The 15,600-nt window shown below is 37.5% G+C and overlaps 1 protein-coding gene across 6 annotated transcripts in view; it reads left to right on the top strand.

The window, feature by feature from the left end:
* Nucleotides 1–3,090: 3,090 nt before the first annotated feature.
* The window catches only part of LOC308388587 (neurexin-1a-like), a 270,320-nt gene continuing 257,810 nt past the window's right edge, over nt 3,091–15,600 (top strand). For all 6 annotated transcript variants that reach the window (XM_080869385.1, XM_080869389.1, XM_080869388.1 and 3 more), the window contains exons 1-2: nt 3,091–3,255; nt 4,501–5,860. In XM_080869385.1, the coding sequence (XP_080725511.1) occupies nt 5,149–5,860 (712 nt within the window). In that variant the 5' untranslated portion in view covers nt 3,091–3,255; nt 4,501–5,148. The remainder of the gene's footprint in view (nt 3,256–4,500; nt 5,861–15,600) is intronic.

The following is a 15,600-nucleotide window of genomic DNA, read 5'->3' as shown; positions in this document are numbered from 1 at the left end:
CCATGTAAGCGCACGCCATAGACTGTATATAAAAGATGACCACCGCAACATCTTCCATTGGTTCGTGAACTTTACATTTTAAACCTTTGATTTTTGCTTTTCTGTCTGCACGTCTGTATCTTTAAACCTCGACAAGCCCGTGGATAGAAAAGAGGATGCAGTGATAAGTTCACAGTTTCCTATAGTGCTTAAACTGCTCTGACAAATCTCACATTCAGAGATGTTTGGTTCAGAGTATACATTTCAGTTGCTAAGTGATTTTGTGCCAAGAGAATTTAAGAAATATGAACAGGTGGATTAGCGTATTCGGTAAAATGGAAAGTGTTTTTTTTTTCATATCAACACCATCTGTCCCACTGGTTACATTTTTCATGTCTGAGAAGTATGTGACATTTCAAAACCTTAATCTTAAAAGTCTGGATGCTGTGAGTCATGGTTCCTGAGATCCAGTTACATTAAAAAAAGAGATGCAGCAGTGGGGAAAGAAGTATGGATACAGAAACAAATTAAAAAAAAAGGAAAACTGAGAGTAAAGCTTAACAAAACTAATAGGTTACTGAATTTTTTCTAAGAAATAACTTTTTTTTAGTGTTCAGTTTGTTTTTGAACTTTGCAGTTGGATTACTTTCAGAAAGTGAGCTATTATTATTAATGAAACCAAAAGCTTTCTTATCTTATTGGTGCATGGCCCAGAAAGCTTAAACCTCTATTAATCTTGAATGCACTATCTCCTTTTTCTCCTTCGTCTGTCATCACAGTACCCGCACGATGCTGTAACCTCAACAGTTTTTGGTAAACCTTGAATCCTGCTGTGACATAGTCCATTCTCCGTGACATTTTTTTTGCTCTTGTAAAATTGAGGATGAGTTCCAGCGACCAGGTTTGGGTTCAAATAACATTCTTTAGACCAGTGCAACTTTAAATGTACTTTTTCAAATTATGTTGTTAATGTGGTAAGTCATGTGTCATAATTTAATAACAATCTAGTTCCAAAATGTTTACTGGGATGTATGTAGTGGTAGCTTTATTGTAACGTATTTAAGACAGCTATAACTTTGAAAATGAATAGTAGTGTGCATATAAATAAAGACAATAATTTAAAAAAAAAAATAGCAATATGACCAAAATGCTAAAAGCCATTGAAGTGGCTTTACCCACCAGTTATCTGCACCCCATCACCAGTCAGGCCCACTCGTATCCTTATACAACCTTAAACTTTTCAGTGTCTCAGATACACGTAAATGCTTTTGGGATTTTGGGGAAACAGTGCAAAAAAAAAAGTTTGATGCTTTCAAAGGAAGGTGGAAGGATAACAATGCAATTTCACACCTTTATTGCTTTTCACTTTGCTTTTGTGTGAGATTACCGGTCACATGAAACACCCAAGAAAGCGTCTCACTGATGAATTAAAAGACTGATTGCACGAGAATTGCACCAGACACGAGGCTTGAAATTCTTGTGCATGGCTTGCCTTGTGTCGAAAAAAAAAGAACATGCATCAGGCATGCTTGGTGCAGAATGCATTAGCAATGTCTACTCTTTAGGGTCACAAGGGCTATAGATTTAGCGGGCCGCCACCACAATCAGGAGTGCACATCTGCACTGAGCTCTTTGTATTTTCATACACGTCAACTCCTATGAAAAGGAGAGAAAAATACCCTCCAGTTAGGTGTAAATATATTACAACAACTCCTGCTGAGACAAGCATCAACAGAAAAATGTTATCATGTTTGTTCATCACATTCATAAGATGTAATTCTAAGCTATGCCTGACCTTTTCTTTACTGTTTTCTGCTACTGAGCAGGGGTTTTTTTTGTGGTTATTTTTTCATTTTTCAACTTTTATGTGCCTCACTGAGAACAACCTGTAGTGCTAGCATGCCTGTAATTTACACACCAGCAATTACACTCTGCTCTGTTGCCAGTGTCCAGCAGTATAGTGTTTTCAGTAGTTATTGTCAGGGAGGACATTCATCGTTAGAATTTTTGGTTTATTATATCAGCTTAACTGTCAAAACAGATATTTAGCTTTCACTCAGAGAACTCAAAAATAGTATGAAATGCTATTTCCATTACAATATAAAATACAGTAGACGACGTCACGTACAGTGGACTTTTAATATGTGGATTTTCTTCTTCCTGCTTCTTTTCACACATGGTTGTAGTGCTTTATTGATAGAAAGTGTGGTTGGTTGGTTTGATCTGTTGTACCAAGTGTTAAATAAATAAATAAATAAATAAATAAATACAATGAAATGAAATATACAGGCATAAAAAAGTGAATGTGAGCTACTTGATGAAATAGTTTGATAGGGTACATTGAATTGCTGCGTGATAAATGAGCATTAAACACCCCTGGATCCGGATTCAGTTTGATCTACTAATAACAACTAAAGTGACAGCCCCTGATTAGCCGTATTCACGATCTTTAAGCTTGATCCGCAGCAATAATTCAATAAAAAAAAAATCGATTTTAAGATCAGCCTGTAAGCTACACACTCATATACACACGGTTAGTTTGCTTTAAAGACATCACTTCGTGTGTCTAAACCATCCTTGACCGCTTCTGCGCGTCGATTAATCAAGCGCATCTGTTTCACGAGGTTTAGCTCCAAAGTTGCGTGTGCCATAAATGTCCGTGGATGGATGCTTGTGTAGGCAGAGGCGCTGTCCACGGTACTGCATTCAGCCCCTCCCCGGTAGACATCACGAAGAGACACGTGATACTCTCTGTCTGTGGCTCCTGACAGTCGCTGGATAAGCTCAACAGGGAAACCAGATTGCACCTTCTCTTCCACAAAGATAACTGGATTTTCGCCCCGCGCTTCTTCCCACTAACCACATCGTGGGTTAGATTTTTTTTTTTTTTTGTAGTTCTGTTGTGTTTTTATTAGCAGAAAATACATTTGGAGGACTGAATATTTAAGGTAATTTTTAAACCTGTGAGATTTTTTTTAGGAGTTAGAGTGAAAGTGGACCCGTCTTTCTCGCTCTCTCTCCTAACCCCCCCCCCCCCTCTCTCTCTCCGCTCTCTCTCTCTCTCTGTCTCTCTGGCTGATGCTGCGATTCACTTGAAAGCAGATCTTGATGTGGAGGTTTCGCTAAAGAGGATTTGGAGCATTGGATTTCAAAGAGACAAAATATGGACAGTGCTGGTTTAAAGGAGCTCAGTCCGCGGCGCCTTGCATGAAATCGCGTTTCTTCTCTTGTGACAACTATTAAGGGTCCCGTAGAAGTAAAGGTGCACGCGCAAAGGTAATAATGGCGCCTCATATTGTTTACCGAAGAATTGTTGTAGTTGTGAGCGACTCGATAAAAATGCCGCATGGACATAAAATAACACACTTATTATAGTGAGCCCGTTGCAGCTGCCGTGCATGGCAAATGTCAGGATATGGGGCATGTTATTGATGAGATGATGACGGCGAAAAGGCAAAATATATCAGTTCAGACGAGGATTATGCTATCTAATAGTTTAAGCATGATCATTAACACGCCGTACTGATCTTCATCACAGTTTCAGTCTATTGATAAGATGCTCCAGTCTGTGGAAAGTGCAGGCAAGTAAATCAGATCTACAGCGGTGCAGCGGTTAGAGTGCAGTGGTTAGAGTGTCTTTCCCCCCCTTCATCTTCTTTACTTGAAATGCAAACTAATTGCGGACCTTTAGAATCGACTAACTATTTTTGTTTTCGTTTTATTGCATTATTCTGCTCCTTTTGGTATTTGAAGGAAAAGCGGGATCTGGCTCAAACTCCGTGTGAAAAATAGGGACAAAGCACATAGTATGAAGAGCATTTTCTGGGTTCTGACTGAGACCCAGTGGAAGCCCGGCTGGTATGACTTACACAGACCGACCATTGTGCATCAAATGACGCACTTTTTCCTCTTGTTAGGGCTTCAAATTAGAACTGGACAGGGGGAGCCTATATCGGAATGCTGCTGATAAAACGATTGCAGAAGTTTTAACGCTTACAAGCAAAAGTAATACTCTCATTAAGAGAAAGAAAAAACGACGTAAGGCAGTTATTTTCTTATTTGCGTGACCGAGATTTTCTTTATAATTTGTTTTATTAATGCCGACCGCTGGGCGTGATTTCTTTCTATCTTTTTTCCTTTAGATCACAAATTATAATTTACTCGTATTTCTTTTTCTCTTTAGATTGCGTGACTATTTCATTATGAAAGGACTGCATTTTAACGAGAATATTACAGATATTGTTTTCCTACTTGGTCATTAAGATCAAATAATGTGTCTATTCTCTGATATTGTCAAGAGCTGCCGTTTGCTTCCTGGAAAGCCCTAGTGATCTTAATCTAATGACATAGCTTGTGTTTGTTGTAACAAAGGCCTCACTGGATATAAGTCCCTGACTAGCTGTGCTTTTTGCCTTATCACAGCATTAATACTGGTTTTTGATTAAGGCTTTGACCAAAGTGGATTTGGACATGGATACGGTGAAATACTGATGCTACATTAAATTTGCTTTTCTTTTGCAGAGAGCTTTGAGTTTGGGGACTGCCTTGACAGACAGACTGCTTCTTTTGCTGAGCTTATCAGCCAACGTGGCTCCATATGGCATTTTCTTCTCTTTGCTACAGAGAATGCAGGGTGAAAAGCCCTGAGCAAGGCTTCCAGTTACCCGCCAAAGAATGTTGGCATGAACATGAAGATTAAAGCTGCCATTTCAACTCAAGTGAAACCGTGCACACACTAACTGGCACCAGAAGGGACTGTTCCGTAATTACATAAATCAGACCGAGTGTGCCCAGTGGATATTTGAATCTCTGTCCCTTTGCTCTAAATAACCATGGCAGAGAGGACCTTTAAACAGTTCAAACTATTTTGGCGACAACAGTGAGAGGTTTGGCCAGTGGCCTGGACTGTATGAGGTAATGGTGTTTGCTCCAGGATACAAGTGTTGGCCAAGCCTGTTGATATGCAAACATATTAGAGTTGTAGCATTTAATCTTTTGTCTTACAATGCATCAGTTTACACTTGTATGTCCATGTAGACAGTCAGTTACATGCCAGTCTACTATCTCACAGTCAACCCAGCTTATTTTTTTCCCCTTAAGCTAAAGTCCTTATAAGTACATTGAATTCTGTAAGTCCTAACTTCAGCCCACATAATTTGAAATCAAACAATGATTTCACCAAAGCCACATGTTGCCCATATTATATGGGTTGGGCTGCTCATTTGTTGCTTTGTAGAAATAGGCACTTGTCTAGAATTTACAGGTGCTGAGGGTCAGTGGGCTAGATTTCCAGTGTGGAATGCATGTTGCGAAAGTGAAATGAGCTTCAACATGAAAACAAGGAGTTCCCATGGGCTGCTAGTTTACTTTGATGATGAGGGATTTTGTGACTTTCTAGAGCTCCTCATACTGAATGGTAAACTCAGCCTTCGATTCTCCATCTTCTGTGCGGAGCCTGCGACTGTTATATCTGACACAGCGGTCAATGACAGCCAATGGCACACAGTCACTATAAGGAGAAACTTTAAGAACACTACCCTAATGGTGGACAATGAGATAAAGTGGGTGGAGGTGAAGTCTAAAAGACGGGATATGACTGTTTTCAGCCATTTGTTTGTTGGTGGAATACCACCGGAATTACGATCTGTTGCACTACGTCTGACATCGGCTGCGGTCAAGGATCAGCTGCCTTTTACTGGATGGATAACAGACATAAAGGTCAACAACACGGAGTCTGTAATGATTAACAGTGAGGGTGTCTTAAATGACCTCTGTGGTACAGCCAACATGTGTCTAAATGGAGGAGTCTGCAGTTTAATTAACAACGAGCCAACGTGCGACTGTTCTCGGACAGGCTTCCAAGGAAAGGACTGCAGTGAAGGTAAGGCTTTGATTTAATCTGAATCATACATTCAGTACAAAGTGTCCAGTGTAGCCTTTACAGTCAACAGGAAGTTATTCATAATTTGGCTGTTTCAATTACTATCCTCCATAAAATTACGCATTCCCTTCCTCTATTTGGCTAAAGCCATATGTTTTCCTTAGTCGTATGATGTGTGCCATTGATCTGCAATACAGCTGTTTGGAAAGACTGAATCTCCTGCTAGGTCTCATTAGCAAAACATTCTGGTGTTCTTCATCCCCAAAGGTGTCTGCCATTCTTATCAAATAGATCTTTAGGGATTGGTTGACCTATGAAAGATCTCCAATGACATACTTTTCAAATGGAAGAGCAGGGGTAATCATCTATGTGCCTGACTGAGTAAACAGGAATGACATCATTGAATGCATACAGTATAAATCTTTCCAGTGATGAGAGTATATTCGATCTAGTATCTAATCATTGTATCCATATGATTTTTTTGAGAAAACACAAAATAAAATTGCAAATGTAAAATAACTGAATTATGACCTTTAGCAGAACCATGTGCAAAATGTATTTATTAATACTAACTGCTAAAAAGTCAGCAGGATAATGAAGGTGAATAAAAAGGTTTTGAGAACGTGCAAACTGATAGACAAAGAGAACACAGGGTTCTTTGAGGTAGCGAGAATACTATCACTCTGTCTAGTCTGTAAGGAAAACGTATGAGTGTTCAGAGTATTTAGTGCAATGCTACCCTCAGGTTGGCAGCTTATTGTGATGCTGAGGGGGAGGATGCTTGCTGGTCAGTCAATGGGGGAGGGATTTTAACTGTTTTTAATGTTATTCGTCATGCTCAGTTAAATACAGATGAATCTGAACCTATTTTAACCTATTTTAAATACGGTAATGACACTCACGTCTAATTTACAGTAGATTTCATGAGATCATGTATCTTTATTCAGGCACATAAATCTTTTATTAACAATGAGCTTATTAAGGCACTACTGGAAAACCTACTACTGCCACATAAGATATTCTCATCAAATTGCAAACATAACATCTTCATATAGCACCATGCTTTGTGAACAATGTTTTATTTTTCCCTTTAATCGGGTCTTGTAGATGTTGTAGATGGTGTTAATTAAACAAGAAGTAGTATAGCCTTTCACTAACCACATGCACCGACACATTGAATAATTGCTGTAGTTCACTAACAGGCATTTAAGTGTAAATGTTATTTAGTCTACTTTAAATCCATGACAAGTAGTGTTGGCTGTGTTGCTGTGCTGCAGAAAGAAAATACAAATAGATCCACAATTAGAATGCGACAGTGAATATCTTGAAATATGTCATTATTGTTCCATTTTCTGCTTCTTTCAGAGCAGACTACAGTCTATAATCAAAATTCTTTGATTGTAACAGTGTCATTATGTATTGCTGTAATTTTAATTAATTTTTTTTTTTTTTTGCAGTATTGTAAATTACATTTCAGTACATAGATAGATTTTTTTTTTTTTAATTTAAAAATGAATCCAAAAGAAGTATCTATTCAGGGAATCTCTCATTTGGGTTTATTAATGTGTCTTTGACCATTTTTCTTACTACTGCGCCAAAAAGAGCTGTGAATTCAAAATAGCTTTATTATTTCAGTTTCCCTAAGCTGACGAAAAGCTAGCGATTGTGTGCAGCCATATTTTTTTCTCATTTCATGCTGGATGCAGCCTGACAAAAGGCCCGTCTTGGGGAAAGCTGGGATTCTTTTATACAAAATGCATGGGCACTGATTAAATCTTAAAGTTATTATCTTATCACAGGATACAACTCTTTAACAAAAAAAGTAATACATTAGCAAATTAGAAATTACGTTCATAAATTTAGTTTAGCCTTGATACTATCTCTGAAGTTCAAATTTATTGGTATTTATTGGAAGAGTTGATTTATAAAACTCCCAACACACAACATTTGTAAGGCTAATGTATAATTTGCCAGATTTTTGGAATTTTGGGACTTGGAAGTTCTATACATGGAGACTTCAAATGCAGTATTTTAGAATCCCTGCAAAACAAATCATTAAATATCTTTAAAAACAAAAACAATGGTTTATATAAATTAAAAATGATGATGAACCCACTTCATTCTACCTTAAGGATTCATTTGTAATCTAACATTCCTTGATCTATGTGGTTAATTTACAGATTCATATTCCAGTGTTTAGGGATTAAATAATTACTTTAAAACTGTGTTTGATAATTTTATACAATACATCTATATTTTCTTTGTGTGTGTGTGTGTGTGTGTGTGTGTGTGTGTGTGTGTGTGTGTGTGTGTGTGTGTGTGTGTGTGTGTGTGTGTGTGTGTGTGTGTGTAAGTGTCTCATTAGTCGAGAATTCGGGGGAAGAGATTTTAATATGCACAGCAGGGTGGCTACTGGTGTTAATAGTTTTATACACATACAATAGCTACTTGTTTGTGTTGTTTATTTTTATATGAGCTGCATGAGCGATGAGCAGCCATTATCGAAAGATGTTTGTGTATTAAGTATATCGCAGCAGTAGCAATCAGAGTGATTATAGTGACAAGTTGAAAGCTTCCTAATAATGAAAAATCCTTTAAAAATATGTTGTACATGCAGCCATACAGGGGCTTTGATGGGGTGAACATAGTCTAGTAAGTGTGTCTGTATCTTAGGGGGAAAATATCTAAAGGAAAAATAAAAGCTGAAAGCAAAAACTCTTTGATTTGATAGATGGCTACTAATTTTCTAATTTTAATTGCAGAGCAGGGATAATAACAAATAACTTATTAAATTCACGAGTTGTCCTGAATGGAGAATTTGCTATTCCCTTCAATGTAATCCCTTTGAGCAGCTAATGCTGACCACTTGCTTGTACATCTCCGAGTCATGCTTGACCTCGCTCACTGTGTCAAAGTTGCAACACTGAAAAGTACATTTAATTTTAGGGAGAAAGAAGCAGATGTTTGAGCCAAAAGTTCTCCCTGAGATGTGTCAGCGTGCTGCAGCATAATCTAGGCAGTTATAGGCAGTCCTACCTTGGGTAGCAAATTTACAGCAAACAAAGAAACTGACAATTGTCTTTCAGTGGTCCTGACTTGATTCTCCTTTTGAGGACTTGGTGACTGAAGTCTTTTCCTTTGAAGACTGTCTTTATTTTATTCTGGATAATAACTTGTCAGCAGTGATGTTGGATACTGTTTGTTTGATATTTGCTCTCATTCATAGTTTGAGGTTCATGGTGAAATTGCAAATATACACTAACAAGCCCTTCCAGCAAGTGCTCTAAGCCAGAGCACTGGAAGCAGTGCATCATTGCACAAGGAGACAACCTTGAAGGGGATGGCAGAATATCACATTTGCTTTTTATAGGCAATGTCTCAAAACTTTATAACCCACAGTGTATATTCGTGCTGCAAGTTACTGAACTGAAGCCCTGAAGCTACAAGCACACACCGTTTATTACAAAGTATAGTTTATAATTTTATGATTATAACAATGACTTTAAAAGGGTTTTTTCAAGAGCAGATGCACAACATCATCAGGTAAATATATTGTCTATAGTGAATCCATTGATCTGGTACTATATAGTAGTGGCAACATCGAGGGTTACATGGAAGCCAGATACCAAGCCAGCCAGCCCATGGTTACTCCACCAATCTTACCTTAATGACACGATTAGATCTCAGTCACACAGGGCTTGAGAGCAGTTGATGTGAGTTAATAAGTGGTTTTTGGAGGTTGCTAGCTGTTTCTGGATGAAATTGGTTGCAAAGAGAGTGCTACACCAAAAACCTCCTTGCGGTTGCTGTGATCACCCATTATTTGGATGTAAGATGCCGACTTATCTGCAAATACTCTGCATTTACTCCTTGAACAGTAGTAAAACTTGAGACAGTGTGAGGCAAACGAATCCATTGTCCTCTGTGCAAGCTGCTAGCAACTACAGAAGCCTGCTACTAGCCAAAGCAGTCACAGGGAGGTTTTTGTCGAGGCAGTTAATGCTCGTGACTATCAACAGCCTTCAGTGAACACTTGCCAAAAGTCAGTGGAATACACATTTTCCCTAGCAACAGGTGGTTACCATGTGGTCTAGTTCTGCATAAATATGGTTTTAACAATCATTTCTTAGTGATTGTCAGTAACCACCTGCATCCAGTCAGGGAATACACATTTTTGCCTTGTGACCAGTGGTTGCCAGATGGTCGCCAATTGGTTTTTAAGTCTCTGTGAATGGGGTTTTGCATAAATATATATAGAATGCTTTAATATACCTACTCATAAGCATTTAATGATTTTAATTAGTGCTAGATTTATTAAATCTGTGAAATTTGAAGGACTCTGGGGTTTTGCAGGTCTATAAACAACAAATAATTTCATAAAACAAACAATACTTATTTGGACTTCTTACAAAGCACATTTAAGCAATAAATATTTAAATAGTGAAAACACATCATTATAATAATAATTTAGGTAGTATTGATGGAAATAGATGCAAGGTCCACATTTTATCTAACGCCGCCTTGTCCCTATGCAGACTTTGTCACAGGTACATCCTTTCATAGAGAAAACCTCTGAAAACCCTCAAGGCAAACCTCTACCATCACCATGACCGGCTGTCAAGCACTCCAGAATGGGATTGGAACACCTGGATTTCTCCTGATGCCTTTAATGGCTAATCTGCATTTAACTAACACAATTTCTAGTTATGCTGGCAAAAATTTACCACACACTTTATAATGACTCATTCTGCAGATCTAGCCTCGGTATTCATTTAGAGTTATGTTTCTGGCTAACCATCAAATAGAAGAAATTGTTCTGTTTTATGTTCACTGGTTACTTTGTTTTCTGTTTGCTGCTGAGCAAGTACTGGGTTCAGCATAGCTTTTATACCAGTTCCCTGCAGCTGTTGAGAGCCAAAGTGAGTAAAACTGACTTAAAACATTCAAGTTGTGGTCTGCGGACCTTATGGGCTTGGCTAGTAACTATATGTGAGGTCATCATTTTAAATTATTTTTTTTAATTTATGCATTATTGTTTCATTTTAAATATCAAAATTTGATTAGGCCAGCTATAATACTATATAAATAATGACAGATTATTCAGTCTCAAGAAGCTCCAAAGTAAAATAACTGACTTCTACATTTCCCTCACATATGAGTTCAAGAGCTAAAAATGTTAGCTTTTGATGTATCACATCAAGAGGAAAAAACTCAACAAAATCCCACAAAACAAGCAAACAAACAAAATCTCCCTTTACCTTAAAGTCTAAATATCAGGTTTGCCTGAAAAAAAGGATTATTTGACATTTACTATCTGATAGCTAAACTACTGTTGGTCCATGCTGACCTCATTTTATATTAACTGTAAGCACACTTACATATAACACTTGATAATGCTAACTGCAGTGAAAAATGACTGTAGTGCTTCAGGTTTAACTCCTACTATCAACTGCGCTGAAACTCTATGAACTTGTGTTACTTAAGTCCCTCTGAAATAAAGAATGCTGCACTGTACCTTTGCAGGATAGTATGTTTTGTGGCAAGTACAGAGAATGTTTCCCAGCCATATTAAACACACATGCTTTCTTTCTTGCTTCCTCACCATTCTGAGTTTTAGTGAGGAGGTAAGTCAAAACCACAGCAGAAAATGTGTGCAAGATTTTTATTTATTTATTTATTTAGTTTTTAAATCACACCAGAGATTTAAAATATTTTTTGAAGCTAGTGTTCTACTGTACCAAAAACACTTCTGGGAAAAAAAATCCACACACACAGAAATAAAAGTGCATATACTAACATATCGAAATTCGTTCTTAAAGCTTCTGCAAATTTACCTATTGTGCATACATGGATTTAACTATAAAGTACATTGAAGTTTAAAATTTACCCTTCCATTAAATAATCTAAAAGCTGTTGTATTACTTTGATCAGATGAAAGGATTATAGGATTTGCCACCGGACCTGTCAACTCTCCTCTGTCCAACCACAAGTGTGCACATAACTCTCTCTCTCCTGCTCTCTTTCTCCTCGGTCTCTCTCTCTCCAATTCACACACTTACAAATGCACACACGCACACAAACACAAATCCCTTTGATCGGTTGAAACAATTATTTAAATGCACTTTTCGATGGTCAGTATGCCCTTTTTGTTTCTCATTAAAGAAATAACATAGATGCATTGCATAGCTCCATATTTTATCCTGATAAAATGGAATCATGTTGTTTATCTCATCGTACATTAACCAACCATAAATCTCCCCTGGTACAAAAAAAAAAGAAAGAAAAAAAGTAGGGCAGACCCCAAGTAAGACTGCACAGCATTTTGTTTGTCACTTTGTGTATTATGTAATTTAAAAGATAAGTCACATTATCCGGGTACAGTGAGTAACTGTGATTGCCTTGCACTATCATATTGTGATTTTAGCTGATAGCATTGCTTCTAGGCTTCTAGGTGAAAATATAGTTAGACATCCTTGAAACTAATGTCACTTAAAGGACAAACAGTCACAAAACATAAGCGCATTTATTAAGCTTCTATTACAGGATGGCGCAGTACCAAAAATGACTGTAGCCTACAGTAACTGAAATAATGTCAAACCTGTTTTGACTTTTGAACAATCATCAACTGTGACGGTTTTAATTCACCAAAACAAGAGTGTCAAAACAGATTTGTGCATTACTGATTCATTACAGAAGGAAAGTACTGCAACACAACACACGCAGGAGATACACTATTCACATGCTCATTTAGGTAGATGCACAATATGTTTTGCTTGCTTGTTTTTTTTTTTATCCATGTCACACTCTTTGTAGCTCTTTTTTTACCTTAAAATTGAATCCTGGTTATTAGTATTTCAGTTTCCAGGTTCATCCCCAAGATATAACTTGGATAGACATGGCAGTGGCAGTGAAACCTTTCCTGGCAATCTTCCCACAGGTAATAGTGTGATCCCAGTCTGTCTGCAGCCACTGAAAATAGCTCAACGTTACTTGTGTTTATAATACTGTACCACCTCTAATGAACTGTCTGTGCTGATCTGGAAAGTTTAATTATCAACATAATGTCTAATTAAAATTAGTTTCCTTCAGTCGATTGAATCACAGGTTAATTTATATGAAATGCATATTTGTGCATTATTTGAACCTTTTTTTAATAAAAAAAAAAATGACACTGGTTCTGGGACTAGATCTGTCTTATGCTCGTTTATGCCATATTATTGTCTACTAAAATATCCAAGAAAGATTTCAGATGTGTGGCTCTATCCCGTGGTTACACCAGAGGTTGTGTTTTGCATAACATATGACAGTTGTGACTATCACCTGCTGTAACGTCACTGGGAATAAGCTCTTGTGGTGCATGTGAATGTCTACAGTCGAGATTCTTGCCCGAGACTTTAGAACAGTTTGTGTTTGTTATTGCAGTCCTAATGTAATTACAGTGTTTGCTTTGGTTGATTGCACTGGTGAATAATGCATCGATATGGCACAGCCATTTGCAGAGGGTTGACCCATTCAGCAGAGAAGAAGCAGCAGCAGTTGTGTCTTTGGCAAAGAGACAAAGACAATGAGTTTTATCAACAACTTTTTACCCTTTAATTAGGTTTGGATGTATAGGCACCTTGGATTGGTGATAAACACAATGTAAGCTACTAAAGAGTTGGTCTGGTCTGTCATTGAGTCTATACTACTTGAAGATGGATAGGCTTCTGTGTTTTGGTGCTGAGCAATATTTTAGTGCAAAATCTGGCTGCCCTCTATGCCAGGGCCACTGTGGCAGCAGGTAGGGCAGCTTTTTAACACTATCTATTTGCTTCTGGATGAGGAACTCAATAAATTCACAGTGAAGTTTCTGTTTGTTTTACGCTTTGACTTTTCGCCTAAAGCCCGTACTGCATACTTTGAGCCAAGTTGTATCCTCTTGAAAAAAATTAACATTTTGAAAGCAACAGTGGAGTGGAGAAGTCCACATGGCAATAATGGGTAACTTGATTGAAAACTAGCATGTTATTGAGTATTTAACAATAATGCAAAGGTACACTGCAAAATAAATCAATGAGACCAGAAGATTGTAGTGGTAGAAAATGCAAATGTGCAAATTATGATTAAAGACTTGGTGATACCTTCATTGTTTTTGGGCATGTCCAGACAGAGTTCAGTTCAATATACTTGTTTACACAGTACTGGCTTAATATGGCAAATATCTTCATTTGACATCAGTTTTGATCAGCTTTAAACAACAACAGCGATTCATTCACATCTATGCGCAGATAGGTGCGTATGAGAATTTATGACGAGCCATATAAAAATACTTTTAAATGCAAATGGAAAAATATAAGTAAGTAAATATAATGTATTCAAAAAGAAGCTTGCGTTTGAGACTAGAAAAGCAGCACTATCATTTGATCAGTTGATTTATATTAATGGCCCCAATGTGAAAATGCGGTTTAAGAATTCAGCAGCTTTTCTCATGTTCACATTTAATATAGATTTCATAGGAAGATGAATTTGTAATTTGAGTGATCACTCCCTTTCGGGCATGTCTGTCATTGCTTAAAAAAACAACAACAACAAAAAAACCCAACATGTGACTGTACTGTATCTCTGAAAGTGTCATTTTGTCTAGAGGCCTCCTGCAGCTTCACTCAGACAAAAGCAGATTAATAGTATACTGCTGTCTCTGACTCCAAAGACAGATATCGGGATCAAAAGATTAGAGGGATTTTCCCGTAGGATTTTTGCCTTGTTTAAATACATTTGCTCCTGACTGTCAAAGGGTGTTTGTGAAATTCGTTGACACCAAACTCCTCCTTTAACGGGATTCATCCTACAGCACAAATAAACACATTCAAATTTCCATGTCACACACACAGACACCCACACATGCAAACTTGTGTTTAACTGAGCTACAGCACATGTTTCTTACAGGAGCATATTAAGCTGGCATATGGAAGTTACAGTATATAAAATGCATAACATATTGCTGTTCTGTTGACATGCAATCACTACCCTGATTATGCAATATTATCTCATATGTGTATGAGATCTTGCAGATATGAGGTGTTCCACACATATATTTTTTTCCTTATTTTCACCACTGGAGACCTTTTAATACCTTGGTGTAAAAATATATTTCAGTTTCCATAATACAATTCATAGCATTTTCTATATAGTCTGGATGACTTGAGCACCCTCAAACAGATATAGAACCAAAAGGGTACTTCTGCCTCTCCCGAGGCCATATACCCTGTCCCACGGTTTTAAAATAAGTGAGCCGAGACAGACAGACAGAGAGAGAGAGGCAAAACTGATCACATATCTCTGCCTTGGTTCTCACCTTCATGCAGGAATAAAACTGCTTAGAAGCAAAACTCTTTAGATTTCAGACTGTAGATGATATTTTCACTTTGAACATAATTTACCTTTGATGCTGCTGGTTGGGTGTCATCAGTCACGAGCGGCGGCTGAAATGCTAAAAACAAGGCAAAAGTGCTGCGCCGTAATTTGAAATCCATCACTCCGGCGATAGAGGGAAGACAAATCAGTTTTCAGGGAGAGTTTTCATCACTTCCCAAAAGAGAGTAAAGGTTGCACAAATGAACCCATCTTTATGGTAATCCAGTCTACATCATGTGTAGAAGTTCAAGAGGCAGTCTGCATAATGTTTAAAACGTCTTCTTGAGTCCAAAAAACAAACAAACAAAATGTAATATGAACTACAAATTAAATAAAAATGGGATTCA

This window comes from Rhamphochromis sp. 'chilingali', assembly GCF_963969265.1.
Source record: "Rhamphochromis sp. 'chilingali' genome assembly, chromosome: 20".
NCBI classification, from domain to species: domain Eukaryota; kingdom Metazoa; phylum Chordata; class Actinopteri; order Cichliformes; family Cichlidae; genus Rhamphochromis; species Rhamphochromis sp. 'chilingali'.
This window is presented reverse-complemented; position numbering and strand designations above follow the sequence as displayed.